Consider the following 18,637-nt stretch of genomic DNA (forward strand, 5'->3'; position numbering starts at 1 on the left):
AAAAAAAAAAAGTCCTGCTGATCCACTCCTTTCAATACTTGGTGTTAACTGACTTAAGTTGTGTCAATTTAATGGATATAAAATTGTGTCTCATTGTGGTCTTAATTTCCATTACATGATTAATAAATAATGTAGGGCATTGTGATTATTAGTTTTATGTGTCAGTTTAGCTACAGTGTCCAGTTACTCAATCAAACACTAATCTAGGTGTTGCTATGAAGGTATTCTGTACATGTGGTTAATATCGATAATCAGTTGACTTGAGCAATGGAGATTACCTCGGGGAGAGGAGGACTTCATCCAATCAGTTGAAGGCCTTATGAGCAACAAGTGAAGTTTCCTGGAGAAGTTCTGCCTCAAGACTACAGCATCAACAGCTGCCTGAGTTTCCAGCCTGCTGGCATCCCCTACAGATTTTGGACTTGCCAGCCCCCACAGTCTTGTGAACCAAATCCTTAAAATAATATATTCTGAATTCTCACCTTTTGTTGTTAACTGTATTATGAATGTATTCTCCTACAGTGCAATCGGTCATTGTGTTTATTTGTGTGATTTTTGGTGAAGAGAAGTTTTTCATTTTAATAATATCAAATTTATCAATCTTTTTCCTTAAAATGTAGGCTTTTTGTGCCTTAAGAAGTTCTTTCCTAAACAAGGTCATAAAGGGATCTTATTTTGTGTTTCAATCATTCTAAATTTTTTCCTTTTACATTTCAGCTTTTAGTGAGTTTGAAGTTCATTTTTGTGTGCTGTAAGTTTTTTTTTTCCTTTTCCCATAAGGAAAACAGTTTTATATTTTTCCCATATGGGTAATCAACTGTTACGACACCATAATTGTATTATCCATCCTTTCCTCAATGATCTGCAAGGCCGTCTCTCTCATATATCAAGTTCCAAGATATATATGGATATTTTTGTCTCTTGCTTCTGGTTTCATTGGACATTTTGTCTATTCTGTGCTAATATTACACTGTCCTAAATAAAGCTTTATAAATATTGATGTCTGACAAAACAAATCCTCTTTTTTATTGCTGTACAATATTCATTTTGGAATATACGGCAATTTAACTCATCTCCTATTGATGGGAATTTGAACTGTTTCTAGTTCGGGGCTATCAAGAATGAACTGGGAGTATAATTGCTGAGTAGAATATACTAAGGAGTAGAATTGCTAAATTACATAGTAGGGGTGGGGGTGTGTGTGTGTTTGTGTGTGCGTGTTTTGGAGATGGAGTTTCACTCTCGTTGTCCAGGCTGGAGTGCAATGGCGTGATCTTGGCTCACCGCAACCTCCACCTCCTAGGTTCAAGTGATTCTCCAGCCTCAGCCTCCGGAGTAGCTAGGATTACAGGCGCCTATCACTATGCCCAGCTAATTTTTGTATTTTTAGTAGAGACAGGGTTTCTCCATGTTGGCCAGGCTGGTCTTGAACTCCTGACCTCAGGTGATCCGCCCGCCTCAGCCTCCCAAAGTGTTGGGATTACAGGTATGAGCCACCACACCTGGCTGGTAAATGTTTATCCTTAAGAGAAACAGCCAGTTTTCCAAAAATTTGTAACCAATTTGCACACTTACTGGCAGAATATGAGTGCCAACTGCTCTACTTTGTAGCAAACACCTGGTCTTGCCTGTCTTTTAATGTTGGCCATTCTGGTGGGAGTGGTGTATTCCAACAATGACCTTAATTTGTATTTCTTTGATTTACAATTATATTACTGACCTTTTAATATGCCATTTGGATATTCCTTTCTTGTGAAATGCCTGTTCTCATCTTTCACCTATTTTTAACTGGGTTATCTTTTTTATTAACTTCTAGAATTTTTTTTTGGGGGGGGGTTGGAGTCTGTCTGTTGCCCAGGCTGGAATGCAGTGGGTGTGATCTTGGCTCACTGTAAGCTCCACCTCCTGAGTTCATGCCATTCTACTGCCTCAGCCTCCCGAGTACTACTACAGGCACCCGCCACCTCACCTGGCTAATTTTTACAGAGTTTCACCATGTTAGCCAGGATGGTCTCAATCTCCTGACCTCATGATCCACCTGCCTCGGCCTCCCAAAGTGCTGGGATTACAGGCGTGAGCCACCACGCCCAGCCAACTTGTACAATTTAATGATAAACTCTGGATATCAGTCTCCTTTGTCAAATATTGGTATTGCAAATATCCTCTTCTAGCCTGTGGTTTGCCTACTGACTTATTAGTAATGTCTTTTTGATGAGAAGACATTAATTTTGCCAAAGTCCCATCTATCATATAATATCTTCTTTTCTGGTTAATGCCTCTTGGGACCTCTTTAAGAAATCTTTACCTACCCAAGGTCATGAAGACATTGATCTATCTTTTCTTCTGCAATGTTTATTGTCTTAACATTTACATTTAGACTATAATCCATCTTAATAGAATATTTCTAAGTGGTATTAGGTAGGGGTCAAGGTTCAATTTTTTTGATTGGAATATCAAACTGCCCCAGCATCATCTGTTGAAAAGACTATTCTTTCTACTACTGAGTTGCTATATTCTGTGGGTTAATTTCTGGACTCTATTCTGTTCCACTAGTGTACTTGTCTAGTCACTGTACCAATATCACACTAAATAAATTATTTGTAAGCTTTGAAATCTGGTAGTGTAAGCCTTCCAACTTTTTTTTTTTTTCTTCAAAAGTATCTTAGCTATTCTAGGTCACTTGCATTTCTGCACAAATTTTAGAATCAGTTTATCAGTTTCCATTAAAAAAAAAAACAAAAACCTGGCTGGGCCTGGTGGCTCACGCCTTTAATCCCAGCACTTGGGGAGGCCAAGGCAGGCGGATCACAAGGTCAGGAGATCAAGACCATCCTGGCTAACACGGTGAAACCCCGTCTCTACTAAAATTACAAAAAATTAGCCGGGTGAGGTGGCTGGTGCCTGTAGTCCCAGCTACTCGAGAGGCTGAGGCAGGAGAATGGCATGAACCCGGGAGGCAGAGCTTGCAGTGAACCGAGATGGCGCCACTGCACTACAGCCTGGGCGACAGAGCAAGACTCCGTCTCAAAAAACAAAACAAACCCCTTGACACTATAGATCAGTTTGGGAACAACTGACATCTAAATGATACTGAGTCTTCCAATCCACAAATGTGGAATGTTCTTCCATTTATTTAGGTCTTCTTAAACTCTTCTCTGAAATATTCATAGTCTTCAGTATAGAGATTTTGCACATTTTTATTAGCTTTTCTATTGCATTTGACATTTTTGATGTTATTTGAAGTCCATTTGTAAAATCTGACTTTTAATTTAATTTCCTAGCGATTGCTAGTATACAGAAATATCATCTATACTTGGACATTGACCTTACATGTATCAATTTTAGTAAATTCATTTAATTATTATTATTTTTAGACAAGGTCCCACTCTGCCACTCAGGCTGGAGTGCAGTGGCATGATCACCACTCACTGCAGCCTCAATCTCCTAGGCTCAAGTGATCTTCCCACCTCAGCCTCCTGAGTAGCTGGGACTACAGGCATGTGCCACCACCAGGCCCAGCTAATTTTTTTATTTTTTTATTTTTGTAGAGACAGGGTTTGGTTATGTTGCCCAGGCTGGTCTCAAACTCCTGGGCTCAAGCAATACACCTGCCTCAGTCTCCCCAAGTCCGGGGATTACAGGCGTAAATCACTGAGCCTGGCCCACTTATTTCTAATAGCTTATTTACAGATTCTTTTTTATTTTCTATATACAATCATGTTATCTGCAAATAGACAGTTTTACATCTTGTTTTAGATCGTTAAACTTTATTTATCTAGGTGTATTGTGCTAGCTAGAATTTCCAATACAGACTTGAAAACTAGTGATTCCTGTATTGTTCCTAATCTCAGAAAGAAAGCTATCAATATTTCACCTTTCACCACTGAATATGATTGCTTTTGGCTTTTCTAGATAATCTTTATGTCTGAAGAAATTATTTTCTATTCCTGTTTGCTGTAAGTATTATGATGTATGAGTGTTAAATTTTGTAAAGCGCTTTTTCTGCACCCATTGAGACAAGTTAAATCTCATCTTCATGACAGTAAATCTCCAAACTCTTATTTCCACTTCAAACTTCTCTCCCAAGCTCCAAGCCCATATATTCCCTTCCCCCTCTTTTGAAACTGCATTTGGATGTCCCACACCAGATAATGCATTCTGAGGGGGCCCAAGACAGTCCTATCAAATATGATGTTGGCTGAGTGGATGTGGTATCAATTTTAACTTGGCTAAATTTTTAACTGCTTTCAATGCAGGTTTTTGGCTGGAAAGTTCACTTCAATACCAACTTTTTGCCAGGAGAACATTTTGCCTTGGCCTAAAATAAATTAATAAACTTTCAGCTTTTTATTGGCAGTATAAAAACAATCATTTACTGATTATTTACTTTATCCCAGGCACTTTATAGACATTATCTCATTTAATCCTAACAACCTTAAGAATTTTATTTTAAAGCTGGATTTTATCATCCAGATTTTAAAGATGAGAACATTGAGACATAGAGAAACTAAGTGACTTGCACAGACAGTTTGCGACAGAGCTGTAATTCAAATTCAGTTGACAGACTCTACAGCAAACATAACTGTACAGTGGTGTATCTTAAGAATTGCCACTACAAAAATAAAATCTATAAAAGATTCATTCCCATCACATTCCTAAAGCTCACTGCATCACTGGCCTCCTAATCTTAGAATGGGAATTGGGGCAAGAACAACATTTGGAATGGCTATGCCAATTCCTTGGAGGTAAAAGCAAAAACAATATAATTTTACTTTTTGACAGCTAGAAATCTCATTGCATCACTCCTTTGTTTAAATATATCCCATTAAATAAAATCCAAATTCCCTAACATGGCCTACACAATTTCAATCATCTAGTAATGCTAAATGTGCCAGCCCTATATTTTACCACTAACCCTCTCAAACTCTATGCCTCAGCCACAGTGAACTAATTTTGGCCATGCTTTTCTTTGTCTTTAGGTCTTGGTTCATTTTACTACTAATGCCATGGATGTTCTACATCCCTTTCTTCCCCTTGTTTCCCTTAGCTACCATCTCTCTCCCCAGGACTCAGGTGACTTCCTCTGTCTTAAACTAAAGGTTCCTGGAACGTACATCACCCAGAGATTCTGGACTCTGAAGTTGATCTGGGGTTGTCTCCCTTGGGAGAAGGGTTTGGAAAGAAAGGCACAGACTGCTCTCTCTTTCTCATGTGAAAGAGCATGTAGCTGAACACATGGCTGCCCAATAACAACCATATTTCTCAGCCTTCCCAGCAAGTAGCTTCCCAGCATTTGACTTAGGCTGTCACCATGCGACTCCAGTCACTGAACCTCTCAAGTCTGGATTAAATATCTGTGTTTCCATAGCCTTTTTTTTTTTTTTTTCCCCACATCACAACTCCTACAGCAGCTATCATCCACATTTTAACTGTTTATATACTTATACTTTTCATAAGATTGTAGGCAAGTATCACATATCTGCCTTGTGCATAAACAGATCTCCAATATCCAGCACAATATCTAGCAGAAAGCAGACCTTTAATTTGTTAAATGTATGACATTTTGTTTCCATAGATTACCTTTATCAACTCTAATGCAGCATCTTTTTTTCTGAGATTATTTTACAATATGAACATAAACCAATATATGTTTAGAGTGCTCAAAAAACCTGAAAATAGGCCAGGCGCAGTGGCTCACACCTATAATACCAGCACTTTGGGAGGCCGAGGCGGGCGGATCACAAGGTCAGGAGATCGAGACCATCCTAGTTTAAACACGGTGAAACCCCATCTCTACTAAAAATACAAAAAATTAGCTGAGTGTGTTGGCGGGTGCCTGTAGTCCCAGCTACTCAGGAGGCTGAAGCAGGAAAATGGCGTGAACTCAGGAGGCGGAGCTTGCAGTGAGCCGAGATCGCGCCACTGCACTCCAGCCTGGGCGACAGAGCGGGACTCTGTCTCAAAAAAATAAAAAATAAAAAATTTTAAAAACCTGAAAATATACTTACTTTACACTAACCTAATTCATAACTCACTTCTTCAAAAGAAAATACTTACATACCTCAAATTAATTAGCATTATGTATCTAGCTATAAAAGATTCTCCTTGAGCAGTTTTTGCTTGCAGACATCCCAAGAAAGAGGGCTTTAATCTCCAAGAGATAGATTTAGATAGTCATCCATCCCAAAGAATAACCATACATAAATCACAATCTCTTCTCCAATATTTAAATATTTAAATATTTAATTTAAAATATTTAATTAACTATTTAAAATTAATTAAATATTTAATTTTAAAAATTTAATCAAATATTTATTAATTAAATTTTCATTGTATTTAATTAATAAATATTCAATCAAATATTAATATTTAATATTTTCATTCAAATATCACCTGGATATAATAATGTATTAGTTATCTATTACTGTGCAACAAATGACCCCAAATTAAGTTGCTTAAAACAATACCTATTATTCTCTCAAAGTTCTGTAGATCATAAGTCCAGGCAGGCCCCACTGGGTTTTCTGTTTAGGGTTTCCCAGGGCCAAATCAAGGTGTCAGGCAAGCTAGGCTCTTATCTGGAGGCCTTAATGAAGAATCCATTTTCACTCACTAAGGTAGTTAGCAGAATTTAGTTATTTGTGGTGTTAGGACTGAACTAACTTTCTTGCTGGCTGTCAGCTGAAGACCCTCTCAGCTCCTAGAAACTGCTTTAACATCCTTGCCCATGCCCACTCCATTTTCAGACGCAGCAACAAACAGCTCAGCTACCCTACATACCACCACAGACTGAGTGGCTTAAACAACAGAAATTTATTTCCTCACATTTCTGGAAGCCAGAAGTCCAAGTCAAGGTTCCAGCTGATTCAATTTCTGGCTGTCTTGCAGGCAGCCACATTCTCACTATGTCCTCACATGGCCTTTCCTTGGTGTATGAGTACAGAGACCAAGTTCTCTGGTGTCTCTTCTTATAAGGACACTAATCCTATCAGATCAGGAACCCACCCTTATGACTTCATTTCATCTTAATTACTTCCTTAGTGGCCCCATCTCCAAATACAGTAACACTGGGGGTTAGGGCTTCAACATATCAATTTGGAGACAGACACAAACATTCAGTCTAAAATAGGCATCTTCATGAAATGGCTGATTCTACGGCTGGAGCACAGAAACTATAAAATAAGATGCAATGTCCTGTTGTGTCGAAAACAAAGGACATACTCAGTGAATGCTGGGGACACGTCAAAAGGACATAGGACCCTTCCCTTAAGTGTATGCTGGAATTAATGTCTTATTTCCAAAGAACAGGGAATAGGAAAAATAGTATCTTTACAGAGGAGTGACTTAGCAGACATCCCCTTAAGCAAATGATCAAGGTTAACATCATCAGTGGTAAGTCATGTGAATGTCATGTACCCCCTGATATGATGTCATCGGAAGCTACTTCACCCCTGTGGTATTCTTCCCCAAAACCTATAACCCCAACCTTATCTTAAGAAAAACCTCCTACAAACCCAAATTAAGGGACATTCTAAAAGATACCCAAACAAAACCGTCAGGGTCATAGGAGATAAGAAAAGACTGAGAAAGTGTCACAGAATGGGGACCAAGGAGATATGATAAGTAAGTGCAATGATGCATCTCAGACTGAATCATGGAACATAGTGGAAAACTAATGAAATCTAAAATAGAGTCTGTAATTTAGTTAAAATAACATACCAGTGTTGATTTCTAAGTTTTGACTGATATACATTGGTTATATAAGATGTAACATTAGGGGAAACTGGGTAACGGATACATGGGAACTCTATGTGCTATCTTTGCAACTCTTTCTGCAAATCTAAAATCACTCCAAAATAAAAAGCTTATTCAATAAGAAGACACAGGGGCCAACTTGAAGCTCCCACTGTCCAAATCTAAAACAAAGCATCAAAATAAGTAATGGTAATAGGAATGGAGCATAACTATATAGGAAACCATGAGCCTATATTGTTATAAATAAATGAATAAACTGAATGCTTGAAAGGGGATAGGACACTTAAACAGTCTCAAAGCATTTCCCATCAAAATCCTTATTGATTACAAGTGGAAAACTTTACATGGAGATGCCTGGCAGACACCACTTTAATCAAAGGGAATCAAAGTGATCAAAGTGAACTTTATCAGACAAATGTAAAACATGTATCACCTTGTGATGTTCCTGCTAAAGACATACAACTTGACTCTAATCATGAAGAAACATCATACCATTCAACCAAAATTGAAAGACATTCCATAAAAACTAAGTGCAATATGTGATCTGAACTGAATCCTTTCGTTGTAAAGGACATTGATGGGACAACTGCCAAAACTTAAATGCATCTGAGGATTGGGAGGCAGTAGTGTGACTTTGAGGGTAGCATTGTAGTTATGTTGGAAGTTGTCCTAGTTTGTAGGAAATACACAATAAAGTATTCAGGGTGGTTGGGCATTGGGTCACCACTCTCAAATAGTTCTGGGGGAAAATGTTCTTTACGCTATACTTAAAACATTTCTGGAAGTCTGAGATTATTTCAAAATGTAAAGCTTCCCAGATTCACATGTTCTTGTTTATTGCCATCACTTTCTAGTCTAGTTCTGGCTACAAAAAACAAAACAAAATAAAAACTATGAAGCATAAAGTCAGAGAAATGGAGACCACTTGGAATCGAAAGCAAGTAGTTAAACTGGTAGGGTAATAGAACATCCAAAGTCCAGGAAATAAAGGCAAGCCAGGAACTAAGAGCAGATAATCACTGCAGTGGGTTGAGGAAAGATAAAAACCAATTGTCCAAGGGTAGAGCAGATAGGGTGGGGTATGGTAGAGGCATGAGAGAGTAGCAGGAAGAGAGACAATGAAAGCATGTACAAATAGGGATTCAAACAAATTTCAATGAATCTAATGCTATTTTTGCCATTCACATGGAAATAAAAATTTAACAGTAAGCTTCAAACACACAAAGAAAATGCCTTAACATAGGGAAGTATGAAATAAGTTTACAAACCTAAAGATAACAGTAGCAAATAAACAAAAAATTAAGCACCAAATACCTAGAAGACAAGTTTAGGCCAGGCTCACAATGAGTTTCATCCCTAAAATCTAACAAAAGAGAAACTTATATTATTGCTAAGAAATAAAGAAATACTTATTGTGAAAACATTAAACAGAATGGATAATATTCTTGATTTGTTTTAAAGAGAAACATTCTTTGTATCAATGTTTGACTCTTAATAAATGTTAAGGAGGAAATACTACATTGTAACTTCTTGAAAACCTCTTTAAAAATTTACTTTGTTGAGCATCCACTCTGGGCAAGGCACAGAACCTAAAACGTCAGTTGTGGGCTGCTGAGTGACCAGAGAGAAATAAGCTTTTGCATCAAATATGAAGTAGCATGGTTGATTTGTTTAAAAAGAAAATTATTGAGCCTGATTTACATTCTTGCCCAGAGAGAGGATCACTACCCAAACCCCCATGCATAAATGTGGCCTACAGAAGTTTCTGATGAAAACTCTCCTGGAGCAATAGCTTTAGATCTGCCCAAATGGTCCCTACTCAGGTAAAGTCCCAAAGACATGACTAAAATTTTGTTGGCCTGCAACAGCACTTTTCAACCTAGGGTCTACAATCCCCTAATGAGATCAGGGATAAGTTACAAGAGATCCATATCCCCTTGAAATAATATGCAAATTTTGCATGCTTATGAATATTAGCACTTTCTTGGAGAGAGGGTTTATAGCTTTCAACAGACTCTTAAGCTATAAACAGTTGACTAATTGAATAATTATAAGTGAATGGAGAGAGTTCCCTGCCAAAAAAGCTAACAGTGTTACATCGCAAAATTTATTTAACAAATCAATCCTGAGAGTGTGCAGTGGGTCACAAGTATCAACAGAAGTAGAGCATTTTAGAACAAGGTGGGGAGTAGTCTGCTTCTTTTACATTTCTCTTGAAATCGTGTGTCAGTTTCTAGGTGACACGTTGAGGATACAAAGGCAAACACTACATGATCCTTGCCCTTTGAAACACTAACAATATAGCTGCATACAGAGGAATTATAACACAATGGGAGATAAGGATATGAGCTTTGGAATCAAACAGAATTAGTTCTCCATTCTACCACCAATTAGTTGAATGATCTTGGGCAAATTGTTTGACATTAACTTTGCATCTTTGTTTCTCTATCAATAAAATGGGAATAAGAAATTCCAATCTTACAGTCTTAAAATGAGGATTAAATATAATATTAAAACAACTCTAAGTATGGTGCCTGGCCATGGTAGGCACCCGAAAAAACAAAGGTTATTATTATCATAGACATCCAGAGGAAAGAGAAACTTGTTCTTGCTAGGGATTATAGGGAGATCTCAACTAGACTACTATACTCAATTTTGGGTACCATATTTTAAAAGACACAATGACAAAGTGGTAATGATGTGTATTCAGAGAAAAATAAACAAAATGGTGAGGAAACTTGGAATCATGTCCTAAAAACTAGTCATTTGAAGGAATTTAAGTTATCAGTTAAAAAGGAGAATACTGTAAATTCTCTATGTTGCCAGAGGGTAGACATTGGATCAAGACTTCAAGTGAATAAATTTTATATATTAAATATAAATAAGACCTTTATAACAAAGAAAGTTGTCTGAAGATGGGGTAGGATACCTTATTTGTGGGGATTTGTTTGAAACAAAAAATATTTTTTTTAAAAAAGCAGACACGGTGGCTTACACCTATAATCCCAACAGTTTGGGAGGCCAAGCATGGCAGATTGGTTGAGCCTAGGAGTTTGAGACCAGCCTGAGCAACATGGCAAAATCCCCTCTCTAGAAAAAAATACAAAATATTAGCCAGCATGGTAACATGCATCTGTGGTCCCAGACACTCAGGAGACTAAGGTGGAAGGATTGCTTAAGGGAGGAAGGTCGAGGCTGCAGTGAGGCATGATTGTGCCACTGCACTCCAGCCTGTTAATTTGGGATACTATTGGTTGGTAGTAACAAAAGACCCAACTTGAAATAAGTGAAACAGTAAAAGGGATTTAGTGGCTTGCATATATACGAAGTCCAGAGGTAGGTTAAGTTTCAGATATAGTTCGATCAGGGCTCCAGCTCGGCTTCTCTACATTTTCCCCACCAGGTCAGTCCTCCTTTGTGTGTCTGCTCCCTTAATGTCTGTCAGTTGCAGCCAGAGTCATATATCTCTGCATTCATATCCAGTGGAGAGAAAGAGATTCACTTACTTTAACAACCAAACACAAGTCCTAAGTTTCTCTGCTAAGCCAGGCTGAAATAATCACTATGACCAAGGGACTATCATGGACTGATGGGCTTCGGTCCGGGTTATTGCCCATCTTTTAACCAATCCCTCTAGGAAAAGGGAAGAACTGTGTTCTTTCGTTTATGTCACCCCTACAGATGGGGATAGAGATTAAACCCACCCAAATCATACAGTTGCTAAAAAAGAGGTAGGTCTTCAAGGGGAAATCTGGGTGCGACTAGGATAGGCAAGAAGAAGAAAAGCGACTGAGTAGGCAACAGAATCAGGACCCCAGCAAGTAACAGAAGACATACTCGGAAACTAATTGGGGAGAACTTTTAAAAGAGACTATCTACAAAGATTTGAAGAAATCTTAGGCTAGCAACATTCTTGTACTCCTCCTGGGCCCAAGGAGACAAGAAGAATGGTTATGATAACCAGGAGAGCTGGGCTGTATGGAGGGAGCCACTGGATAGAAACCGACCTTTAAAGAGGAAGCAGCCAACCCACAGTCACCTGTGAATAAATGCTGGGTCAATAAATGCTCCACTCTTGCTCTCCTCAATCCTCTGATCTCCCACTAGTGGCTCTGGCCAAGTGCAACCACAAAACAGAGGATAAGAGAGCCTTGTTGGTGCAATCCACAGTACAGGTTAGCCTCCCTGGATTAGGAGGGGGTGAGAAGGGTGGAGAATAGATCTAGAAGAGCAAATGGAAGCTATTCAGCAGAACAACCAAGGGCTATCCTGCACATAATAATCAGCCAAAATATACAGTACTGCATAGGCAAATGTTCTAGTGATCTGATTTCCGACTTCTCACTTATTACCCCTCTCAGTTCATACTATCCTCTTAGAGTCAGGCAATTATGTAATTAGGCAAACAAAATACAAACAGCCGAGATACATGATAAGCAATTTTAGAATTTAAAAATTTGTGAATAATTTTATTTACATTTTAATATTCCTTGGTTTGCCTGTTTTAGCTGAGCAAGGAAAGCTAAGCATAAAGCTTTTAAAAAAATTAAATTACATTCAAAATAAAAAATAAATTAAAAAATAAGGTAAACATTTTTAAAAAATCAAGGCTGGGCTTGGTAGCACAGGATCTGAGGCCAGGAGCTTGAGGCCACAGTGCAGTGTGCTATGATTGTGCCTGTGAATATGTGAATAGCCACTGCACTCCAGCCTGGGCAACATAGCAACACCCCGTATCTAAAAACAAAAAACAAAACCTTTTTGTCCACAAGGAAAGAAGAATAAGTGCAAACAGAAGAATCAAGAGACAAAACTCAGGTAGTCAGTAATAAGAACCCGTTTTGCAGTAACAGCCTTTGATCAGAGTTGACTTCATTTAAAGCTGGAGCTTTGTTAGATGTTGTCGTACTACTTACTGTAATCTTATACTTCATAAACAATCATAACTTAAATAGAGGCTAACATGCTAACCTGAAAACTAAATACTATCTACCATATTCTATGTGAAAATATGTCACAAGTTCAGAAAAGAATTTCTAAGCATAACCCAGTCATTAACTGGGAAATGAGCTATAGATTACATGAGATTTCTTTGGAATGGCTGTTAACACAGCATTTTGATGCTAACCACAAAGTATTCCTTCTCTTCTTGAATGTGTTTTCATAGCAGAGAACAGCATTTCTGAAACACTTTTCAAGAATTTCTTCCAAAACTAGAAACTCAAGGAGGCAGTGGTGTCCCAGAAATTTAGAAGTACATTTCCCTAATAGCTTTCAGTGTTCTTGTTACATTGAGAATAGGATAACAAAACACATGAAAAAGAAGTAGAACCCATAATTCAATTGTTTAATTACATTAGAAAAGAAAATATAATAGATAATTTTTGCATAGTATACACTAAGAAAAGTAACTTTTGGAGGTAAGCAACGGCATTTTTATTTTAAAGAAAGAATAATTTCAAAATGAAAACACCCCAATATTGTCCGGAAAAAAAGTAGAGAATAATAGCCCTATTTTTAAAAGAGGTAATAATTACCGAATATATTGTTAGAGAAAACAAAGTACATTTTTAAATCCCACAGTTAAAGGACATAAAATATGTAAGATAATTCTATTGTTCTTATACTGATGTAAAAAACAAACAGGAATACTTAGTTTTTAAAAATAAGATTACGACCAGCCTAGGCAACATAGAGAGACTGTGTCTCTACAAAAAATTAAAAAACACTAGCTGCACACAGTGGTGCATGCCTACGGTCCCAGCTTCTCAGATGGCTGAGATGGGAGGATCACTTGAGCCCAGGAGTTAAGGCGGCAGTGAGCTATGATTGCACCACTGCACTCCAGCCTCGGAGACCGAGTGATCTTGCTCTCTCGTCAAAAAAAAAAAAAAAAAAAAAGAAAGAAAAAGAAAAGAAAAGAAAAGAAAAAGAAAGAGCAGAAAAAAAATTAATTACGAAAAAAGATTAACTAGAGTTTCTTACATCTGGTGGTTTGTGATTCTAAAAAGTGCTTGCTTGGGAATATTATGATTTCAAATGGATCTCTGTGAATTCACCATCAAGCTTCTCAAATTAACTATCATATTAGAGTACTGTGAAATGTAAGTTTATAATATCCAAAGTGAGACAATAGAATGTTTTGTTTCCTCTATTACTGATCCTGAATGTTGGCCCTAAGCACTTCACATCGTCTTCTAATTACACAATAGAATCTCTTCCAGATTTTAGGGTAAACAATATGACAAAAACAAAACACATGGACACACATAAGACCTGTAAGAAAAAAACCTAAGTGAACACAAACAGTCTAAGAAGCAAATGGCCCTGTTTTCTCCATTTTGAAATCCCAATGACAACGATATTGAAACAGAACCAGGTTAACCATAATACAATTTACAGAAATACAATAACACATATATTAGAAAAAATATTAAAACATTACCTTAATTAATCAAAATTCTAAATTCAGTTGCAAAAGACCAGACACACACATATACAATGGCTATGAATAGGAACCAGTGTTTGCAACATCACTATTGACTATAAATGATTCATTAAAAATAATTACATTATTCACTATAAATTACTCACTATAAACACATTCCAAAACACTAACAAAGACATAAGTATAAATATTCAAATCACAGTGGCATGAGGTACTTGGGGATCTAGGTAGGTTGATAAAGGTGGAATAGAATCCAATGCAGGACTGGCCGGGCGTGGTGGCTCATGCCTGTAATCTCAGCACTTTGGGAGGCTGAGGCAGGCGGATCACCTGAGATCAGGCACTCAAGAACAGCCTGGCCAACATGGTGAAACTCCGTCTCTACTAAAAGTACAAAAATTAGCCACGCGTGGTGCACACACCTGTAATCCCAGCTACTCGGGAGGCTAAGGCAGAAGAATTGCTTGAACCCAGGAGGCGGAGGTTGCAGTGAGCCGAGATCACACCACTGCACTGCAGCCTGGGTGACAGAACGAGAATCTATCTCAAAAAACAAACAAACAAAAAATGCAATGCAAGACTAATCAGAAACGAACAGAATCCAATGCAGGACTAATCAGAAATGAGACTGATAGCTGGGTGCAGTGGCTCACACCTGTGGTCCCAGCACTTTGGGAGGCAAACACAGGTAGATCACTTGAGTCCAGGAGGTCAAGACCAGCCTAGGCAACATAGAGAGACCATGTCTCCATAAAAAATTTTAAAAAAATTAGCCAGGCATGGTGGCATATGCCTGTAGTCCAGCTACTTGAGAGGCTGAGGTGGGAGAATCACTTCAGCCTGGAAGGTCAAGGCTGCAGTGAGCAGTGATCATTCCACTGCACTCCAGTCCAGGTGGCAGAGCAAGTCCCTGTCTCAAAAAAAATAAATAAAAACTAAAAAGGAATGAGACTGGAAATGTAGGCAGGGGCCAAGTCACAAAAAGCCTAAAAGTCTTAAACTGCTGTCCTATCATTTCATGCTTTTCAAACTGAGATCTGAGTACTCCATGGTAATACAGAAATATGGAAAATCAAAGGTTAAATATAGTACATTTTCCATGTCAAGTTTATGAAAAAAATTTGGGAGTTAAATGCTGTTTTTATGTTAAATCCAATGTTACCAATAGAACATAAAATTAATATAAAATTTTCAGACAGAATACAAAACTTCAAAGCAATTTCAGTCTTGCAACAGTCTAGTTCAGATTCACTGTTCTTTACTGTTAAGGACAATTTGAGAAGAAGTTTTTTTATGAGCAGGAGAGTGACATGATCAGATTTGTGCTTCGGGAGTATCCCTCAAGGGAAGCAGCATGCAGAAGGAGCTAAAATGTAAGAAACAGGACAGTAATGAAGGTAGGTGACAAACTGAAAAGTTGTAACAGTGAACAAGAGATGAAAAGGACTTGAACCAGAGCTGAGGCTGTGAAAACAAAGAGGGCCAAGAAGATTCCAGAAAGCTTAAGCAGACCAGACAGGGTTTGACTGAATGCACAGTAATTATTCAGTGAGAAAGCTTTTGAGAACTTAATATAAAGGTGTTCAGTTTTTTTAGAGCCAGTACTTCTATAAGGTATTTGATAAACATACCTCTAAAAGCTTCCAGTTAAAAGTAATACTTTCAGCGTGCCTTTTAATTATAGGAACTATAAAGTTGTGGGATGTTATTATAAATCTGCTATACAAAAAATAAAACAAAATTTGAGATTTATGAAAACTACATTTAATAAAGAAAACACCCATATATTTCCAAGGGTAAGAAAAAATTATTGGGTTTCTGCTAGTAAGTTATTAATCAGTATTTTCTAGAAACATAAATACACAGTTTGAGAACTAGAGTTATGAATGTCTTTGATCCTTAAAGTGTATTCTAAAATAAAGAAATGAGGCCAGGCACAGTGGCTCACACCTATAATCTCAGCACTTTGGGAGGCCGAGGTGGGCAGATCACCTGAGGTCAGGAGTTCAAGACCAGCCTGGCCAACATGGCGAAACCACATCTCTACTAAAAAATATAAAAATTAGCCAGGTGTGGTGGCAGGCTTACGTAATCCCAGCTACTCGGGAGGCTGAGGCAGGGAGAATCACTTGAACCTGGGAGGCAGAGGTTGCAGTGAGCTGAGGTCGCACTACTGCACCCCAGTCTGGGTGACAGAGCGAGACTATGTCTCAGAAAAAAGAAAAAAAGAAAGAAATGAATGAATAAACACAGACTCTTCTGGAAAAGAACAAGAACTTAGTATTTCAAAAATATCTGATTACTTAATGATTGAACAAAAGCCCTATTAGCCATTTCATAAGGATAAATACGTAGTTTTAGCACAGGTGATTTTATGTAGGCCTTACTGGCAAAAAGACACAAAATAAAATAAAGTTAAACTTTCATTAGTAAGTTGACAGTAAAACACAGTCATAAGAAAAAGCAGACATTATAATTAAGGGAAATTGTTAAAACACAAAATATAAAAAAAATTCATGCAGAACAAATTCATGAAAATATTAGTTTAAGAAAAAGTAGATGAAATCTCAAAAATACAAATCCCAGTGTAATTATCAGAAAGCATCTATCACTAATTAAAACTGTTCCTTTTATTAGACCCTTTGATATATTTTTCATGTCTATTGCGAAGGGAAATGAGAAAGATTCCAACAGCAAAGCAAGAATAGACAGAACGTCTTGAATTTGGGGTCTAAATATTTTTAGAATTAATGCAAGGAATTGTGATAACAAAAACAGCTGACATTCTACAAAGACATTGAGATACTTCTCTATTTCTCTTCTCCTAGACTGTCTATACAAAGAGCTGCTATTTTTTAAATTTGTTTTTTTAAAAAATGCCATCTGCTTCTTCCAAGCCTCCTCCTTCCTGAGCTCCCTTGCAGTCCTCTATTTGTATGGGCAGGGGAGGCTGCTTCCAAGAAATCAGTCCACTGCAGGTGTCCTTAACAGGTAGTATCACAAAACATTACCTGACAGATGGGAAGTGGACCATGGCGGAATGGAAAGAGTTGACAGACAGATGAGATAAACAATATTGACAGACATTGCATTTTGAAACAAAATATCCCCTCATGCCTACAGGTTACAAGGTTATATGTTCATATTTATTGTGAAGGGCTAAGTAAGGTCTCATTACATAGTAATGGGGCATTGGTCTCATTATTTTATAAGTCACATTGAAGAACTGCCATGCAATTGTCAATAGCCAGCCCTCTTGCAATTTCATGCATCCGGTTACAGGAGGAACTACACAAGTTAGCCCAAACCCGCAACTACCAGGATAGCCCACCACACACAGTGCAATATATAAATGCAGGTTATGTGTGAAACATGTGTGAACATCCAGACAGCAAAGAAATCCTGAAGAATCAAAGAAATGATTTCATGTTTTTGGTAAAATAAAATATGCATAGGAAAAGAGAAAAGGGCAACATCCCAGCATAACAATGGTTATCTTTAGGTATCAGAAATATGGGTAATTTCTGTGTTTCCCCTTTGTGCTTCTCTGTTTTTCCTAGCTTTCCTACAATGCGCATGCAGCTTTTGAAATCAGGAAAAAAAAAAAAAAGTTAAATAGATGCAGAGTTTCTAATCTTAAAAGCAACAGTTAATCTGGATTAAAGACACAGAGTAGCTATCTTTAAATCTCATCCAAGTTACTGAGGAACAAATCCTCCAGTACTGTACTTGGCATAGCAGGAGGCGGCTTCAGGGCTCCAAGGAGCGCAGCAATAACTCTATTCTGGGGCCTTAGCAAACTGAGGAGACAGAGTTGTTTCATAGAAACTTGGTCAAGTGCTGCTGCAACAGCAGCGAAACTCACTCCCAGCTCTCTCGTGCCCCTGCTCCCCTATGGCACTTCCAAGCCCCGGGGACTCTACGCGGGACCCCCCGCTCCTCTCAAGGTGCTCCCGAAGCTTCGGCCCCCCCTACCCACCCCCAGTAAAATGTGTGCTCCACAACTCACCTCCACTCTCCTCCTTCTCCTACTCCTCTACGGGCCGTAGGAGAAGGAAAGAGCGGGCCGAACTTGGAGGCAGCAGCCCCTGATTCCCGTGACCTTGGAGAAGCCGCTTCGCCTCTCAGAGCCTCAGTTTCCCAATCTGCCCCCCTCCCTGGCAGGGCGTCTGCAGGCTAGAAACCCCAAGAGTTCCGTCAAACAGAGGGAGCCGACCACTCCCCAGGACCGCTCTGAGGCGCCCCGGATCCCAGCCTGGACACGGAGCGCCGCCCTGCCGCCCCCCCGGGACGCGTCGCCCCCAGCACCGTCCCCGTACCTGGCAGTTACTGTCCTGGGGCAGGTTTTTCACCAGGATTTTCCTGCGGTTGCTCAGCTCCCGTCGCATCCGCAGCAGCCGCGCGGCGACCTCCTCAGGGGGCAGCGCGGCGGGC

The 18,637-nt window shown here is 38.6% G+C and overlaps 1 protein-coding gene across 1 annotated transcript in view; it reads right to left on the minus strand.

Annotated features, from left to right (window-relative positions):
* Nucleotides 1–18,631, minus strand: part of RAVER2 (ribonucleoprotein, PTB-binding 2) — a 96,152-nt gene extending 77,521 nt beyond the window's left edge. The window contains exon 1 of the mRNA XM_011940807.1: nt 18,523–18,631. Within this exon, the coding sequence (XP_011796197.1) occupies nt 18,523–18,591 (69 nt within the window). The 5' untranslated portion in view covers nt 18,592–18,631. The remainder of the gene's footprint in view (nt 1–18,522) is intronic.
* Between the last annotated feature and the right edge of the window lie 6 nt (nt 18,632–18,637).

Source organism: Colobus angolensis, unplaced genomic scaffold, assembly GCF_000951035.1.
Source record: "Colobus angolensis palliatus isolate OR3802 unplaced genomic scaffold, Cang.pa_1.0 Scaffold102, whole genome shotgun sequence".
NCBI lineage: Eukaryota > Metazoa > Chordata > Mammalia > Primates > Cercopithecidae > Colobus > Colobus angolensis.